The sequence below is a fragment of the Nycticebus coucang genome, chromosome 12, assembly GCF_027406575.1.
Source record: "Nycticebus coucang isolate mNycCou1 chromosome 12, mNycCou1.pri, whole genome shotgun sequence".
Classification (NCBI taxonomy): domain Eukaryota; kingdom Metazoa; phylum Chordata; class Mammalia; order Primates; family Lorisidae; genus Nycticebus; species Nycticebus coucang.
The window spans coordinates 8,897,787-8,916,303 of NC_069791.1; the positions used below are offsets into that span (position 1 = coordinate 8,897,787).

Below are 18,517 nucleotides of genomic sequence, written 5' to 3' on the forward strand. Positions count from 1 at the left end.
GACCTTGTCTCTAGTAAAAATAGAAAAATTAGCCAGGTGTTGTGGTGGCTGTCTGTAATCCTAGCTATTTGGCAGGCTGAGGCAGGAGGATCACCTAACCCTAGGAGTTTGAGGTTGCTGTGAGCTAGGCTGACAGCATAACACTGTAGACTGGGAAACAGAGAGAGACTCTGTCTCTAAAACAAAAAAGGTATTGTTAACAGTCGTTTCGGGGTACAATTATCCTGAATCGGCCAGACGTGGTGGCTCATGACTAATCCTAGCAATCTGGGAGGCCGAAGCTCACTTGCCTGAGCTCACAAGTTCAAAACCAGCCTGAGCAAGAGTGCGACCCCATCTTTACTAAAAAAAATGTAAAACCGAGGCAAGAGGATTGTTTGAAGTTGTAATGAGCTATGATGCCACAACACTCTACCAAGGGCGACAAAGTGAGACTGTCTCAAAAAAACAAACAAAAAAAAAGATTATCTTGAATTACATTTTCATCAGTAAGCATTTTTGCCTCTTTGTGTTTCTTTCTCTCTACTCCCTTGAGTAGCTTACAGTACTCTGACCCTCAGGTAAAGTTCCTTCCTCCTTTTCCCAAAGAATGCTTCCTTCTGGGCCGCGCCTGTGGCGCAGTGAGTAGGGCGCCGGCCCCATATGCCGAGGGTGGCGGGTTCAAACCCAGCCCCGGCCAAACTGCAACAGAAAAATAGCCGGGCGTTGTGGCGGGCGCCTGTAGTCCCAGCTGCTCGGGAGGCTGAGGCAAGAGAATCGCGTAAGCCCAAGAGTTAGAGGTTGCTGTGAACCGTATGACGCCACGGCACTCTACCCGAGGGCGGTATAGTGAGGCTCTGTCTCTACAAAAAAAAAAAGAATGCTTCCTTCTCTTCCCATCCTTCCTTTTCCAACACGCACATGTACACACACATCTTTTTAAGGCCTATGCCTTCTTTGGGCTGGAAACGTGTGTGCCTGTCAGGATGTAAACTCTTTTTGCCTTGCTGTTCTTATTCTATTTTGATTCTTCACGGGATGTTTCATACCCCCCAACCCCAGCTGACATTTCTCCTTGATACAGTGTCTTTGATCTCATTTTTTCATAACACTGTTAAGTCACCTGGCAAATAAGAATGGCTATCAGAGTGACTGAACAAAATGCATCTTTTTGGAAATGTTGCTGCTGCTATAAGCATAGTCACTGATAAGGACATTTGTTGTTCACACCAGAAACATAAGGGTGGGATTGTGATGGTGTTTTGTTTTTTTTTAATTTTCTTTTTTTATCATCTGATAGAAAAATAGAAAAATCATACTCCATCTGGGGCACATTTTACCAACATTTACTCATAATCAGTGACTTGTGACAATGGGTTGAATGTCTTAGCCTGTCATTATGGGAAACATTTTCAGTTTTCTGGGGCTGTTTGTGCCTAGCAATTTTCTTAATGTTCTAGAGACTCTTGCTTTTGTATAAGCTCTCATAAATAGCTGTATTGATAACTCAGCTTGGAAGTCTTTTTTCCTCCTACGTTCTGACCTAATAGTAGACTCAGATCATGTTAAAAAGAAGATTCCTTACAGCTGTCTCTAAACCACGTGCAGTGTTATTTGCCCAATTATGTTTTAGCTGTTGCATGTCTGTATTTCTGATAAGCCTTATGGAAAACTGGCACCATTACTGAATTAGCTGTTTATGCTAAGGGTTTTTTAAAAAAATGTATTTGTGAAATATTTAAGTTCTTATTTTCTTCTTTCTCATCCTGATTTTCTTGTGTTACAGATCCGGGTAAATAGTTCCAGATTGGTTCGAGTGACCCACGTGGAGAATGAGGATAAACTGAAGGAGCTAGAGCAGTTTAGTATCTGGAACATTTTTTCCTCCTTTTTAAAAGAGAAATTGAATGACACCTATATTAACGTGGGTCTATACAGCACAAAAACCTGCCTCAAAGTTGAGATTATAGAGACAGACACCAAGTACAGTGTCATTGTGATCCGGAGTAAGTCTCATCTCTGTTTTTCTGATGGATTCTATAGTGAGGAGGGACTGATTTTGGAGGGTGTAATTAGTGAGACAGAGAAGTCAGCCCAAGACAGTTCCATTTGGGTTCTGATCATAACCTTGTGTGCACTGCTACGTCACACATTGCATGGAAACTACCCCACATGAGACTTCTTAGGCTTGAAATTGAGATTTCATCTGAGAAAATTCAGAGTACCTCTTTACTTCAAACTATGAAGTCTCGTATTCCTAACACATTGTATTGCTAATGGCCCTGACCAAGCATTCTTAGATTGTGTTTTCTGCTTTCTGGACACTTCTAGAGAAAGGTAGCTGTCCCAATGTGTAGGGTCTACATTTGAAGGCATGAAATCAAATATTAATGCTTGACAAGTAAAAAGAATATTTGTGGAACTTAATTAAAGATTAAGACCATTGTAGTTTAAGTCTCATTCAATGGAACTAGGAGAAGTTTTCCTTTCTCTGAAGGTATGTGAGAAAGTTTCAGAGGAGGTGGATCCTGCTGAAATACTCTGACTTGGTTGCTACCCAGGGTCCTGGGGTGTTGTGAGTTGTAGAAATGTTTTTAGGTTTTGCTGCTGAATAGCTTAGGCTCTTCCAATTGTCCTGGGGTTCCACAGTTGTTTGGTGGTGTAAGACTGACCTGTTTCTTGATGTTCCTTATATATTTTCTGATCCCTCCTGCACCTGTTCTGTTTGTGGGCCTCTCCTGGACTTAGAGCTCATGAATATGAACGCTATGGGAGTATCTGGCATGCCACTGAGGGGCCTCTGCTTGGGCTCCCTAGGCCTGGGTGGGATGTGTTTGTGTGGGCTTTTCCAGCATAGTGCTGTGTAGTGAAGGAAAGTAGGTGGTATTGTTGGACAAGAAAAGCAACCCGTTAACGAACACAAGGCCCTGACCCAAAATCCTAGGCAAAAATCTGCTGACTTCTGTGATTGTGAGTGAGTTAGGGCTTGAAAGCCAGAGTGGTAGAGACCCCTTGTGGGCAGCTGCATGAAGTGCTGGCAGCGCTGTGCCCAGTTCTGTTCAAGGTGGAGGTTGGCTCCTTTTAGTCTTAGCATAGGTGGCCAAAATGAAAATAGGGCCTTCTGGAAAGTTCAGATTAGACAGAGACCTATCTGTACCCTGGAAGCTTTGTATAGAGTTTACGGCGCTGTCTAGGTGGGCTGTTTCATTTATTTTATTGTAGCTGACCAGTAATGACAACATTGCCTTGTATTCTGTAACATCTTAAACCGTTTTCTTCCCTTGTTAAGCAAAAATCTTTATTTATTTCAGGATTTGACCCCAAACTCTTCTTTATTTTTCTCCTTGGACTTACACTGTTTTTTTGTGGAGATTTGCTGAGCAGGTAGGTTCCAAGGCTATGTGCAGAATGACAAGGCTCACGCCCACTGTGCTTGACTTCTATCACGAAAGCTAGAAGTACTGCCATTCCCTTTTCTGGGACCTTTATGTCTTGACCATTGCCTGTTTGGATATTTAAAAAAATACTTTAATACATATTATGATTTTTTGCTTTTTTCTTATTTCAATAATATTGGTAATAATGAAATTCCTCCGGGCGGCGCCTGTGGCTCACTCGGTAGGGTGCCAGCCCCATATACCGAGGGTGACAGGTTCAAACCCGGCCCCAGCCAAACTGCAACCAAAAAATAGCCGGGCGTTGTGGCGGGCGCCTGTAGTCCCAGCTACTCGGGAGGCTGCGGCAAGAGAATCGCTTAAGCCCAGGAGTTGGAGGTTGCTGTGAGCCGTGTGAGGCCACGGCACTCTACCGAGGGCCATAAAGTGAGACTCTGTCTCTACAAAAAAAAAAAAAAAGAAATTCCTCCATTAGGTTTGGTCCATCAGTAGTTTGATAGGCATTAACTATGAAGTTGAACATCACCACCCTTTCTACTGTTAAAAGTAGTATGTTTAGCTCTCATTTTTATAGGGCTGTGTGTTGAGGAGTTTCATCCTATTTAGTGTTAACAGAAATGTCAACTATGTATTCATATCCTTCGTTTAGGAGCCTACTTGCTGAGCTAGGTGAGACTGACATGTATAATATAAAGGAGACACATGGATAACTAAACAGGCATTGAGTGAGGGTAGAATTAACATTAAGTTTGTACATAAGTAAAAAAAGTGTGCAGTAATGAATGAAAAATGAATAATTGGAGTTTGAAGTTGGGCTGGACTGGGGTTGGTGAAAGTTTTTCCTTATTATGGAGATGCTGTGAGAAACAGAGAAAGAATAACTTGTAGAAAGACCTGGAATAGGAGTAGGCGCTCTCTGGGCTAGGCCCCATTAAGGACTGGCTTTTTCTTCTAGGTAATCAGGTCACTTCTAAATTCCAGGCTCTGCTTAGGCAGTATTGCTTTTTCCTTCTCCCCAGAGGAGCTGTGCGTGCAGTTCCTCAGGGAGAGTTTATGGGTTGGAGTGGGAACTCATATGGAGGTTGGTTTGTTTTTTTTTGTAGGGTCAGTTTCACTTTACCGCCCTCGGGTAGAGTGCCGTGGCGTCACACGGCACACAGCAACCTCCAGCTCCTGGGCTCAGGTGATTCTCCTGCCTCAGCCTCCAGAGCAGCTGGAACTACAGGCGCCCGCCACAACGCCCGGCTATTTTTTGGTTGCAGTTTGGCCGGGGCCAGTTTCGAATCTGCCACCCTCAGTATATGGGGCCAGCATGCTGCCCACTGAGCCACAGGTGCCACCCGCTCATACAGAGGTTTATCATAATGATATATTTGAGGGGACCTCATTGACACTGGTCTTATAATCTGGCAGTAACTATATAGCATCAAGTTCTCAGTCTCTACGTTCTCTGACTCAAGTTTTGGGCAAATACAAGCAGACCTTTTGTTGTACTTCACTTTATTGTACTTCACAAATACTGCACTTTTTACAAATTGAAGATTTGTAGTAACCCTGTGTCAAGCAAGTTTGTTGGCACGATTTTTCCAGTAGCATGTGCTCATTTTGTATTTCTGTGTCATGTTTTGGTAATTCTTGCAATATTTCAAACTTTTCATATGATTATATCTATTTTGGAAATCTGTGATCAGTGATCTTTGATGCTAGTATTGTAATTTTGGAGGGGTGCCATGTGCCCTCATGAGACAACAAACTTAATTGATAAATGACATGTGTGTTCTGACAGCTCCATGAACTGGCCATTCCGCTATTTCTCTCCCTTTCATCAGGCCTCTGTATTCCCTAAGACACAATAATATTGAAATTAGGCTAATTAATAACCCTGTGGTGGCCTCGTAAGTGTTCAAGTACGGGAGGGAGGAGAGTCATACATTGCTCACTTTAATGATTAAGCATAGTGCGGAAGGCATGTTGAAAACTGGGATAGGCCAAAAGCCAGGCCTCTTCCACCAAATAGTTAGCCAAGTTGTGAACGCAAAGTCAAAGTTCTTAAAGGAAAGTAAAAGTGCTACTCCAGTGAACACACAAATAGTAAAGGCTGAGAGAGGTGAGCAAGCTGCTGAAGAAAAGTTGAAATCTAGCAGAGGTTGCTTCATGAGATTTAAGGAAAGAATCCATGCCTATAACATACAAGTGCAAGGTGAAGCAGCAAGCACCAACAGAGAAACTGCTGCTAGTTATGCACAAGATCTAAAGGATCTTTATATGAAAGTGGCTAAACAACAGATTTTCAATGTCGATGAAACAGCCTTTTATTGGAAGAAAATGGCATTTAGGACTTTCACAGCTAGAGATAAGTCACGGCATGGCTTTAAAACTCCAAAGTACAGGCTCTCTTTAGAGGCTAAAGCAGTTAATGACTAAATTGAAGCCAATGCTCATTTACTATTCTGCAAATCCTGGGGCTCTTAAGATTATACTAAATTGACTCTGCCTGTGCTCTAAAATGGAATAACAAAGCCTAGATGACAGCACATCTATTTACAGCATGGTTTACTGAATATTTTAAGCTCACTGTTGAGACCTACTGCTCAGGAAAAAAAATTCCTTTTAATATATTACTGCTCATTGACAGTGTACTTAGTCATCCAAGAGCTCTGATGGAGATGTACAAGGAGATTGCTGTTTTCATGCCCATTAGCACAGTGTTCATTCTGCAACCCAGGGATCAAGGAGTACTTTTGACTTGCAAGTCTTACGTTTCATAAGGCTGATGCTGCCATAGATAGAGATTCCCTTGATGAATCTGGGCAAAGTCATTTGAAAACTTTCTGGAAAGGGTTCACCATTTTTTTTTTTTTTTTTTGAGACAGAGTCTTACTGTGTCGCCCTCGGTAGAGTGCTGTGGTGTCACAGCTGACAGCAACCCCAAACTCTTGGGCATAAGCCATTCTCTTGCCCTCCCAAGTAGCTGGGACTGCAGACGCCCGCCACAGCTAATTAATCGGCTATTTTTTGGTTGTAGTTGTTTTTGTTGTTTGGCAGGCCGGGGTTGGAGTTGAACCCTCCAGCTCCAGTGTATGTGGCTGGTGCCCTAGCCTGTAAGTTACAGGTACTGAGCTGGGTTCACCATTCTTGATGTCATTAAGAACATTTGTGATTTGTTATTATTATTTAACAAATTATTTAACATTATTTCTTATGGATGGGCAAAGAAAGTGGTTTTTTCTTTTTGCAGTTTTTGGCCAGGGCTGGGTTTGAACCTACCACCTCTGGCATACGGGGCCAGCCCTCTACTCCTTTGAGCCACAGGCGCCGCCCCAGAAAGTGGTTTTTTTGAGATAGGCTCTACTTTTGGTGAAGATGCTATGAGCCTTGTTGAAATGACAACAAAGGATTTAGAGTATTACATTAACTTGGTAAAGCAGCAGTGGGGTTTGACAGGATTGACTCCAATTCTGAATGAAGTTCTACTGTGGGTAAAATGTTAAACAGTATCATGTACATAGAGAAATCTTTCATGAAAGGAAGAGTCCACTGATGTGGCAAACTTCAGTGTTGTCTTATTTTAAAAGATTACAGCAACCATCACCACCCTGCTCAGTGAGCAGCCATCAATATTGAGGCAAGACCCTGCACCAGCAAAAATATTACAACCTGCTGAAGGCTGGGATGATCATTAGCATTTTTTAGCAATAAAACATTTTTTATTAAGGTATGCTTTTTTTTTAAGATACAATGCTGTTATTCACTTACTAGGCTATAGTATAAATATCCTGGGAAACCAAAAAGTTTTAAATTTTTTTTTTTTTTTTTGGCCGGGGCTAGGTTTGAACCCGCCACCTTCGGCATATGGGACCGGTGCTCTACCCCTTTGAGCCACAGGCACCGCCCGGGAAACCAAAAAGTTTATGTGACTCCCTTTATTGGAATATTCATTTTATTGCAGTATTCACTTTATTGCAGTTGTCTGGAACTGAACTCAAGATATCTCCAAGGTATATCTGTACTTGCTCTAATCTTGTACCTTTTTATTTTTTTATTTTTAGAGACAGGGTCTCACTCTTTTGCCCAGCCTGGGGTGCAGTGTGTAGGCAGTTGTGTGATCACAGCTCACTTTAAACACGTGGGCTCAATTGAGCCTCCCACTTCAGCCTCCTGAGTAGCTAGGAGTACAGGCGCACACATCAGCATGCCCAGCTAATTTTCAAACTTTTTGTAGAGATGGTGGTCTCACAATGTTGCTCAGTCTGGTCTCAAACTCTTGGCCTCAAACTCTTGGCCTCAAGTGATCCTCCCACATTGACCACCCAAAGTGTTGCCATTGCACCTGACACTTATACCTTTTAAAATCTTTTGGCTGAATTATTTGTTCTACTTTCAACAAGGCTGTATATGAAGTATAGACATATACTCATGAAATAAATTTTCTTTCTACAGAAGTCAAATTTTCTACTATTCTACTGGGATGAGTATGGGAATTTTGGCCTCTCTACTTATCATCATTTTTATACTCTCTAAGTTTATGCCCAAGGTAAGTAGTAGAATCCTCGTATACAGTTAGGATGAGCTGGAGGGGCTATTTTCCTGGGCTGTCTTAGAACACTAAAAATTTGCATTGGTGGTTGATGAGTCAATGTCCTACTCCTTCCTTGATTCAGAAAGGTTCTTTCCATGGTGAAGCTTGGAGTCTGATTACAGGCAAATTCTTTTTTATTTAAAATCTTGTGCTCAGTGGGAGATTAAAGTCTCTGCTTCCTGTTTTTCAGTTACATAGCCAGGAAGGCTATTTAGCATCTCATCATCTCAGTGTATCTTGCAGACAGTACCATTTCAAATATAAAGGACATCTTTTTGAGAGATATACTTTTGTGCATTTTGAGTAGGTCAAAATTTGAAAAAAACCTTTGTTCCATTTTGCTCCTTTTATGTATGGAAAGCTTATTGTAACTTTTTGCTTTCACTTCTATTCTCTGTCTTAGAAAAGTCCCATTTACGTCATCCTGGTAGGAGGCTGGTCTTTTTCTCTGTACCTCATTCAACTAGTTTTTAAAAATTTACAAGAGATCTGGAGGTGTTACTGGCAGTATCTGTTAAGTAAGTGTTTCTGGTTTTGCTTTCCTTTTGTATGTTTTTAGGCTGTTGCAGTTAATTTAATCACGAAAAGATGTTGTCTGCTTACAGGAGATAATCTTTTGTATCATTTATAAAAGTTTTAAAAATCATAATTTTTCACTTCTAATCCCTGAACAGTCATCACCTTCTCGTACGTTAAAATGATGCTACTAAGGAGAAGATACTGATTTATTGGTTAAATGTACCTCTCTTTACATAATAAGTAATCTTCTGAAAAAGCTATAAATTGACTTCATTAATATAATCATATTTTAAATAGACTTAGGGACCTTAAATAAAGGACTCTGCAGTGAATTTTTATAAAGTACGAGTCCTTTGGTCATATAGATAGTAACCTTTGATCTATCCTTTGAGAGGTGATTAATCTGGATTTTCATATATTGAGTTTTTTAAATAGATAGTTTCAAAGTTGTTCAACATGTGGCTTTAATGCTGTGTTTGAACCAGAGGAATGTGGAGCAGCAGAAAGTATAGGAATTTGCAGAGATAAATATATTCTAATAATGAAAAGAGTGAATTATTGAGGAAAGATCTTGTCTGATTTCAATAGATGCTACTACTGCCCCCCCCGCCCCAAATTATTTTTACCAGATATAGATGAAAAAGAATGCCTTCTGTTCTCATAGGCTATGTCCTCACAGTTGGATTCGTGAGTTTTGCGGTGTGTTACAAGTATGGGCCCTTGGAGAATGAACGCAGTATCAACCTGCTGACCTGGACCTTGCAGCTGCTGGGCCTGTGTTTCATGTACTCCAGCATCCAGATACCACACATTGCCCTTGCCATTGTCATCATTGCTCTGTGTACTAAGAACTTGGAGTACCCTATTCAGTGGCTATACATCACCTACAGGTGACTGGAAGGCAAAGTAACTTTGTATTGACAGTACAAGGTGGGATACAGTTGCAGCAAAAGGATACAGAGATGTTGACCTGGGAGCCTTTATTTATGAATAGTTATTGTATTATCCTTCCACATTTGTTTCTCCCTGAGTCTATTTCTTTAGACTCCCTGTAGGCATTTTTATATTATTGTTCTAGTTATTTTATATAAAATAAAAATATCCAGTAAAGTGTCATGTGTTCTTGTTACCACTAGGTGGCGCAAATTATATCAGTTTTATACCACATGCCTCAAGTCACCTGGTTTCAGATTATAGCGCATTGACTCTCAGATTCCTCTGAAGTCCTTGTCTTATTTTAAGGTGCACTTCAGAGCATGTTATTGCCTTCCATAATGAATATGGGATGTTCGTAGGTTCTGAGGCAGTTATTGGTTGTCTGTTGTGAATAGTGAATGTTGATACCTAAAGTTTGGGAAACAAATTTAATGAACCTCAGCCTTTATTTTAACCAATCAAATACTTTCTTTTCTTTCTTTCTTTCTTTTTTTAAAGACAGGGTCTCACTCTGTTGCCCAGCCTAGATTACAGTGGCATGATCATAGCTCACTGCAACCTCAAACTCCTGGGCTTAAGTGATCTGTCTGCTGTCAGCCTGTCAGCCAGCATGCCTGGCTAATTTTTATTCTGTAAAGATGTGGTTTCACTATGTTGCCCAGGCTGGTTTTGAACTCCTCAGGCAATCCTCTTGTCTTGGCCTCCCAAAATGCTAGGATTATAGTCATGAGCCACTTTGGCCAAATAATTTCTTTATTTTGTTTTCATATTTTCTGTTTTTAACTTGTATACATTTATAGGTACAAGTATAATTGTGTTACATAGATATACAGAGGATGCCCAAAAATATATACTCATTTTAAGAAAGGAACTATATTGGCTCGGCGCCTGTGGCTCAAGCGGCTAAGGCGCCAGCCACATACACCTGAGCTGGTGGGTTCAAATCCAGGCCAGGCCTGCCAAGCAACAATGACGGCTGCAAGCAAAAAAAAAAAAAATAGCCGGGTGTTGGGGCAGGCACCTGTAGTCCCAGTTACTTGGGAGGCAGAGGCAGGAGAATCACTTGAGCCCAGGAGTTGGAGGTTGCTGTGAGCTGTGATGCCGCAGCACTCTACCCAGGGCGACAGCTTCAGGCTCTGTCTCAAAAAAAAAAAGAAAGGAACTATATTAAAATTGTAATACTTTTGTATATTGTATCTTGTGTCCCTTACAATTGCAGAAATTAAATGTGAACTTGAGTATTATAATTTTAATACAGCTTTTTCCTTTCTTAAAATGTGTATACCTTTTTTTTGGCACCCTCTGTATCATATAGTGGTGAAGTCAGGACTTTTAGTGAATCTGTCACCTGAATAATGTACGTTGTACTCATTGTGTGATTTCTCATCATCTACCCCCTCCCACCCCTCTCACCCTTCCAGGTTTCCACTCTTTGTTATTCCTTAGTCTATGTCCCTGTTGTGTATACATTGTTTAGCTCCCACTTATAAATGAAAACATGAAGTATTTGTCTTTCTGTGGACCAAAATCTTACACCATCATTTTCTTGTCATTTTTCCATTTATTGGAAAATAAGTGAATTTTTTGTCATTCATAGTCTAATGTGTCAGGAGTTCATTGTAACTAAAGGTGTCTATGGAAGAAAGGTGGGAGTGACGGCACTTAATGTTCGGGTTGTCTGCTGTATGCTTGGCCCTCTGAAGGGAGCTAGAGGTAGGGATAGATATAGATTACTGATTAATGATTCATGATGTTATTTTGGTGAGCACAGAAAGATGTGTAAGGCATCAGAAAAGCCTGTCCCTCCTCGTCTTCTGACAGAAGAAGAATATCGGATACAAGGAGAGGTAGAAACCCGAAAGGCTTTAGAGGAGCTCCGAGAATTTTGTAATAGTCCAGACTGTTCTGCTTGGAAGACTGTTTCTCGAATCCAGTCTCCAAAAAGGTAAACTCTTGGGCAGACATACCAAGTGTCTGTCAGGGTAATCATGACCTTGACTTCTAACAGTGATTATACTTCTAGATAATCATTTGTATTTGTGGCCTTCGTTTATCTGTTAACCTAGGAGTAGTTAAGAGAAAGGTACGCATATCATATGTTAAGCTGTAGCCTGTTTCCTCAAGGAACTATCTACTTTAGCTCTGATTATGGCACTGAGTTGGGAAGACTACAGACCATATTAGATTCCCCCTCTGAAAGTTTTGCATTGCTTTGAGTTAATGGGTTTATTTTTCCTTTTAGTTGAAAGCAACTGTACCATGAGTATGTGGAGTTTCAGTTTGGAATCCTGTTGGCATAAAGTTTATAGAGCCATAAACACAAATAACTGTGTAATGCTCCTTAATCTTATCAGGATTATGGATGACTAAAGGAACCTTAGCACTTCCGTAACTAAAAAAGGTAGGCTAGTGCTTATGAAGCAGGATAGAGTTGCAAGGATATTGGCCTATGATCCCAGCTTTCCTTCTCTTTTTAGTTCTTGCTTTAGTCTGCTTACCTGCCAGAATAAGAGGAGGGATGTTGGCAAGATTCGGTATAATTTGAGCTGCAAGCATATCAAGGGTTTCAGCTTGTTCTTATTTTGAAAGAAAACGTAAAGGACAGAAGGCAGATTGCTAAGGAGTAATTCATCTTCTCTTTTCCAGATTTGCTGACTTTGTGGAAGGCTCTTCCCACCTCACACCAAATGAAGTTTCTGTCCATGAGCAGGAGTATGGATTAGGGAGCATTATTGCCCAGGATGAAAGCTATGAGGAGACGTCCTCTGAGGAGGAAGACTCACGCTCCCGCTGCCCCACTATCACACACAACAATTTATTGATGTAGGGGGTGGTCAGTTACCTTTATGTGGACTTTCTTGGAGCCTCACTGGCTCATGTTTGTTGTGCAGTTGCTCCAGCCCTTTGGATCAGAAGCAGAAACTCCCGCAGGTGGGAGGCCTGGAGAGGCCTCCCTCTGGAAATGGTCTGGGTGGTCTCTGTGGGGGCCCTGAGGAAGGAGAGGGAATAAAGTAGTAAATGCCTATTTGTTAATTGATCACCCCACTTTCATGTTCCCAGAGTAACTGGATGGCCACAGCCTGGTGTTCCAGCTCCTCTTTGAAAGTTGATTCAATTGTGGTCTTTCTGCCATAGGCTGGCCCTCCAGGGTAAGAACTGTTTTACACCCTAGGCTGCATCTTCCAGAGAGAAATCCACAAATCTGAGCCTTATTCGCTCCTGTCTTTCTTTTAGTGACTTTAGAGTAAGACTTGATTTAACTCTTTTTAGGAGGAAAATGGATTTTTGTTAGTCTTATAGAACAAGCAAGTGCTCCAGAGTGATAAGCCCAGTTGGCTCTGAAGTTCCAGGAGCTGTTGTTCTGAGCTCTGAATTAGTTCTCACACATGTCGTATTTAAATCCTGCTTGCTTTTAGGACATGCCTGCAGGCTGTTCGGTAGCTGAGGTGTCTTGGGTTTTTTGTTCTATTCAACTTTTCATTCCATCTTAAAAATGACGTTTGTGTTCTTCCCTTCCTAGTCCTCCTTGCTCCCCTTTCCCTTTCAGGAAGGGTACATTCCCTCACTTGTGGGGTATGTACAATTCAGAGTTTGTTTCATTTCTTACACATCCTTCTCCTTAGTTAACAGCATTATTCCTGCTAGCTAGGAGAAGTGATCTTGCTTAGGGGATATGCAAATGCTTTTTACAGGTTATACATTGTTCCTATCATTGGGTCATGTAGCTTTGAGTTTCTGTTGAATCAAGGAACTATCTCCTTTTCCTTTCCCTTCTTCTCTGTCTACCTGGTCTACTCATTCCTTTCAGTCTTTCCTCAGTTACCTGCATTCCCCCAAATCTATCTAAGCCCTGAAATTATCTATAAAGTTTTCCGATGTACAGTTTGTAGCTGCATAGCTGCCAGGAAATGACCTCCAGGTTATTTTCATGCCTCTGGATGCTCATTCAGCCATCAGGATTAGACACATTTTTCTATGAACTTATTTGCTATTCTATTTCTGACCTGAGATTTATGCTCAGGTCAGAAAAATGATTCAGCTGTACAAAAAAGTATTTATACTTTTATTACAGTGGCATTAGTTTCACATTCTTTTCCTGTTGGAAAGTACCCTTATAGACCAGCAGTGACATTTCTGAGGGAGCAAATTCCCAAGTGTCTGTCATTTGCTTGGTTCTTTTTTTGTGATCTTCACCCTCATACCTTGGAAAAAGCTGTAATTACTTTAGCCAGGAAAAGAGATGCTCATGGCAAGAGCACAGCATCAGCTTTACTGGCTTATGTACCATAATCACGGGGAAGGCAGATAACTTTGTAAAAAGTCCTCTTTCAGACCAGCCATTTATCAGATAATTTTGAAAGGCCCGGGCTCCATTGCTGACTTCAGAGAGTCGGCTCTGAGACACCCTTCCAGGTTGATTGTTTCCACTAGTATTTCCCACAGCCTTAAAGTGTGCCAAAGAGAGAACTACCTCAATTGGCAGCAAAGAGACATAGAGTGGAAAATGAGCAGTATTCGATCAGATAGTATGGGTTAGATTTGTAGGATGAAAGGAACTTTGGGAAACTGTTAGGCCTTTGTGAATTCTGTACATAGTAAAATTTTATCCCTCTACCAAGAACTATTAAAACCTCTGAACGCTTTTAAACCTTATTTATAGAAACTGAGAACTAGCATATTTGAGCATAAGTTGGTTTGAAAAAATAATTCAGCTGTACAAATAAATGGTCTCAGGATTCTCTGTAGATTTTAGTGCCTTCTCCAAAAGAGCCAGTACTTAGGAAGGTGGGAGTTTGCCTCTAGGGTAGCTTTTCCTGACCTGTGTATTTATTTCAGTGCGAAAGCATTGTGAAAGACTCTCCTATTTTGTTTAGTAAACTCCTGTGAAATAGAGTTTCCATCTTAAGACCAGTTTTTCCACTGTTTGGAATTCAGGGTGAGTAAAATTGAACTCAATTTATTACTCCCTGTCTGGTAGTTGGGAGACTTGAGCTTAGGCGGTGGAGGTGATAGTTGGTCCCGTAGCATGACAATTGCTCTCAGACAGAAGGAGGACGTTTCTTGAGTGTGCTGTGTGTCCTTGCCGTGCCTGCCTTGTGGCTCTGCCCAGATGCTGCAGCGCCTCTGTGTGCCTGGGGAGTGCTTGACTTCGTAAGCCCTTCCGAGCTGCTCCTGTCTCCCTCTTGGCCACTTAGTCTGCTGGCTCAGTCACTACTTAAAAAGCCCCCATTTGATTTTCTCTGGCAGTTACATGTCTTGCAACTTCAGCACAGTCTCGTCTCTTAGGCCTGTCTCATCAAGGAGGATTGAAGGGATAACTATGGGACGCCCTGGACATTGGAGCCATGTCTGCTGCCACGTCAGCATCTTGATTGGCAAATATCAATCCATAAATGTGCTCCGGGGCTCAGGGTCTCATCAGCATTGGAAATCTATTAACTCTAATTGGTCTGACCAAGTTGTGTAGAGAGTGACTTCCATTAATGGAGACTGTAAGAGGCAATTGGTATAAAACATTTCCCTTTCACTTTCCCACTCAGATTGTTTTTATGAGACCAGTGGAATACAGTGACCCAAAACAAGGACGATTTAGCAACTTAGATACCTTCTAATAAGGAATTCCTATCAGCCACTGCATTGCACCAAAGCTATTTTATTTCTCCTCAAATTCATGATTTTATGGCTGTTACAAAGGGAATTTTGTTGATGACTAGTCTTACTATTCCATTTATGTAAATTCATCCATTCTGGGGCTCAGTGCTCTCTTCACTGATTATTCCTTTTCACACAATCCCTATTTGGCATATATTATGGAGGTTTTATGAATAAAAGTTCCCAAATAAGCCTGAGGGTCTCCTCAGGCGCTGATAGCCATAGAAGGCCTGGGAATGGATTTACATAATTATCCTCAATCTTTTTGTTGTTTCAGGGAAAAAAAGATGGGTTTAGATAGATGCCTGCGTAAAAATGGTTCCTAGCCGTATACTCATAACTTTTCTCTAAATTGAGTACTGAAAGTTGAAATACAAGGAAAGGAAATTAAATGTTCTTCTAGTATTCCTTTGGACTCAGGTCTGACATATGAGATAATAATCTGTATTGAAATGCCAGGAATTTTATCTGAACCAAGGAAAGGACATTTCGACAGATTTATTGTACTTCCATTTATACAGGCACTGAAATCAAGTAGTAAACATATAAAATAGCCATTGCACAAAGCAAATGCACCTAAACCTTCTGTTTCTATTTGTGTTTAGTGAAAACTGATTTTTTTTTTTGGGAAATCTAGTAATTGTTGTGACCCAATGATACCTTTTGGTGACTTAGCTTATAGATTCAGTTGCTATTGAGTTGGATTCTAGATGGTTACTACCTTGAAAAGAGTGTTTGGTGCCTTAATGTGACAGGAGCCACACACAGCCTGCTGGGAATAAACAAGGCAGATTCATGCCAACATCAACTTGTAGCTTTAGGGGGGATGGGAGTGGGTCACACAGACCCCCAAAATGTGGGATTTGGATTTCTACACCACCCACCCACGTCGTCTTCCTTTTTTCACACTTGTTTGGTGATAACTTGAAAATGGTGAGATCACCTTCTCTGAACTTGACTATAACATGAGCAGCATTCTTATGTTAATATAATAGCTCATCCTGTGAGCACTAGAAAGTGTTACAGCCTGCGGTTGCCGCAGCTCCCATGTTTACGGAATTGATGTTGAAGTAGCAGTGCTAAGTAATTACTGGGTAAGTTTTAGATTGTGGGTAATGCCTTAGCATTATTTAAATAAAAGATTTGTCATTTGTGTTAAAAATAAATGTTCATGAATGTTTGTAAAGAAAAAAATTATCAGGGATGGGTCTTTGCCCAGGGGTCTCATTTTTACCCTCTTTTCTATAAGAACAAATAATTATGTGTTATGACTTTTTTGATTTTTATTGTACAGTTTGTAAGTAATTGCAATTTTAATAAAGTTTTATAGACATGTTAGTCTCTTACTGAGCATGTACTTTTCTTGTTTGGCGCTCTTGTTTTTAAGTAATCAGCTATTAACTCCTCAGTTTTGTCTTTCTGATGAGATGGTTTTTTCTTACCTACCTCTTCCCATCCTGAGTCTGTGCTGGTCTACTTCTGTCCTTGGACTGGATGATTTCCCAAGAGGTCACATCTCTAAGGGGTGTGCTCTCCTGCAGGAGTAGCAGCTTATACTACTGTGCTACTCATAGAAAACTAAAACGAAGGTTATTCCTACTCCAAGGAGCTGCTCTGATGGTGCTTCAATTCTCTTCTCTATTATTTTTGGCATAAAGTATGTCTTGTTTGTCCAGTGGGGCAGGAGGAAGACTATAGATCCAGCTATGGGATGCCTACTAAGAGCTTTGTACAGGGTGGAAGAGGGGCAGAGCTGCAGTGAGGAGCTGTGGAATAGCAGTTCTTGTGTCTGGGCCCTGCTTCTGCAGTAGGAGTCTGGTACCTTCCATTTTCTTCTATGTGTTGGCTATTTTCTTCACGCTAAGAATCCTTTATGACATTTATATTCTGTACCTGTCTTCTCTCTTCTCAGTTATGTAGACTGTAGGGAAATCCAATGTCTATTTTTTTTAGACAGAAAATTGGCAAAATAGGAAGAAAACAGCACATGGACCATATGTAAATTCATGTAGATTAATGCACGCTAATGACATCTTTTCTCTTATGCTAGTAGGTAAAAGACATAGGTGATTATTAATGGCTGAATTAATAAAAACTTAAAGCATAATTGCTGGGTATGCTACATCATAGGGTTTTAACGAGGATAAAAAAAGATTAGGGTGAATAAAGCAGCTCTCAGACTTTAACATGCACAGGAGACACTTGGTAACAATACAGATTCTGATTCGGTAAGTCTGTAGTGGTGTCCAAGATGCTGCATTGCTGATAAGCTCTAGGTGACTCAGATGCTGCTGGTCTGTGGACCTCATTTTGAATAGCAATGATGTAAAGTGTTTAGCTTGTTGCCTGGCATATAGTAAGTACATAGTAACTGGCAAATGCTATTGACTCCAGATAATTTATAAGAGCCAGGAAGACCCTCTTGTCCACAAATATATTTCCCCATAGCTGAAAACTTCATATTTTTATTATGTAATATATACGTGGGACCATAGGCATGTGCCACCATGCCTACTAAATTTATTTTTGTAGGCTCTGTCCCGTAGCACAGTGGTAATGGCGCCAGCCACATACACCGAGGGTGGCAGGTTTGAACCCGGCCCAGGCCTGCTGAACAACAATGACAACTGCAACAAAAAATAGCCAGGTGTTGTGGCAGACACCTGTCCTCCCAGCTACTTCGGCTGGGGCAAGAGAATTACTTGAGCCTAGGAGTTTGAGGTTGCTGTGAGCTGTGACACCACAGCACTCTACCAAGGGTGACATAGTGAGACTGTCTCAACAACAACAACAACAATAAATTGTTTTTGTAGAGACAGAGTCTTGCTATATTGTTTAGGCTGGTCTCAAACTCCTGGTCTTCAGTGATCCTCACACCTTTTAGCTTAAAGTACTAAGATTACAGGCATAAACCACCATGCCAGGCTGTGAATTTTATTGGATATAAATTATTCTTCAAAAAGCTGACTCCCCCAAATCCTTTGGTGCTGATTTCTGACAAAGTTGGGAGGGCAGCAATATGATAAGATCAATTCACTCATCAATTTTCTAAGAGACAGTAACTTTATAAAAGATACTGGCTGAGTGCAGTGGTTTACACCTATAATCCCAGCACTCTGGGAGGCCAAAGCTGGAAGGATCCCTTGAGCTCAGGAATTCAAGACCAGACTGAGGAGGAGCAAGACCCTGTCTCTCAGAACAGTCTTGTCCCATAGGACAACTTGATTTAGATCATTTTTTTTCCTGAATATTCTGCTGATAAATAAACAACTGCTTAACATTCCACTCAAATATATTCTCCAGATCAGCAGTTATATCAAATGCAGTGAATCCCAGACCACTCCTTTCTCCAGGCCCATTGAGGTCTACGTGTTTTGGCATGATCTGCAGCATGTGCAGCTGGATCACTCCTGTCTTTGAAGGCAGTGGTGACGAAGCAGCTAAAGGAGAATGCTGG

At 41.0% G+C, this 18,517-nt stretch overlaps 1 protein-coding gene across 1 annotated transcript in view; it reads left to right on the forward strand.

Annotated features, from left to right (window-relative positions):
* The window catches only part of NEMP1 (nuclear envelope integral membrane protein 1), a 29,709-nt gene extending 13,317 nt beyond the window's left edge, over positions 1 to 16,392 (forward strand). The window contains exons 3-9 of the mRNA XM_053554559.1: positions 1,766 to 1,985; positions 3,291 to 3,363; positions 7,815 to 7,908; positions 8,357 to 8,471; positions 9,137 to 9,362; positions 11,180 to 11,353; positions 12,055 to 16,392. Of these exons, the coding sequence (XP_053410534.1) occupies positions 1,766 to 1,985; positions 3,291 to 3,363; positions 7,815 to 7,908; positions 8,357 to 8,471; positions 9,137 to 9,362; positions 11,180 to 11,353; positions 12,055 to 12,235 (1,083 nt within the window). The 3' untranslated portion in view covers positions 12,236 to 16,392. The remainder of the gene's footprint in view (positions 1 to 1,765; positions 1,986 to 3,290; positions 3,364 to 7,814; positions 7,909 to 8,356; positions 8,472 to 9,136; positions 9,363 to 11,179; positions 11,354 to 12,054) is intronic.
* Positions 16,393 to 18,517: the final 2,125 nt, after the last annotated feature.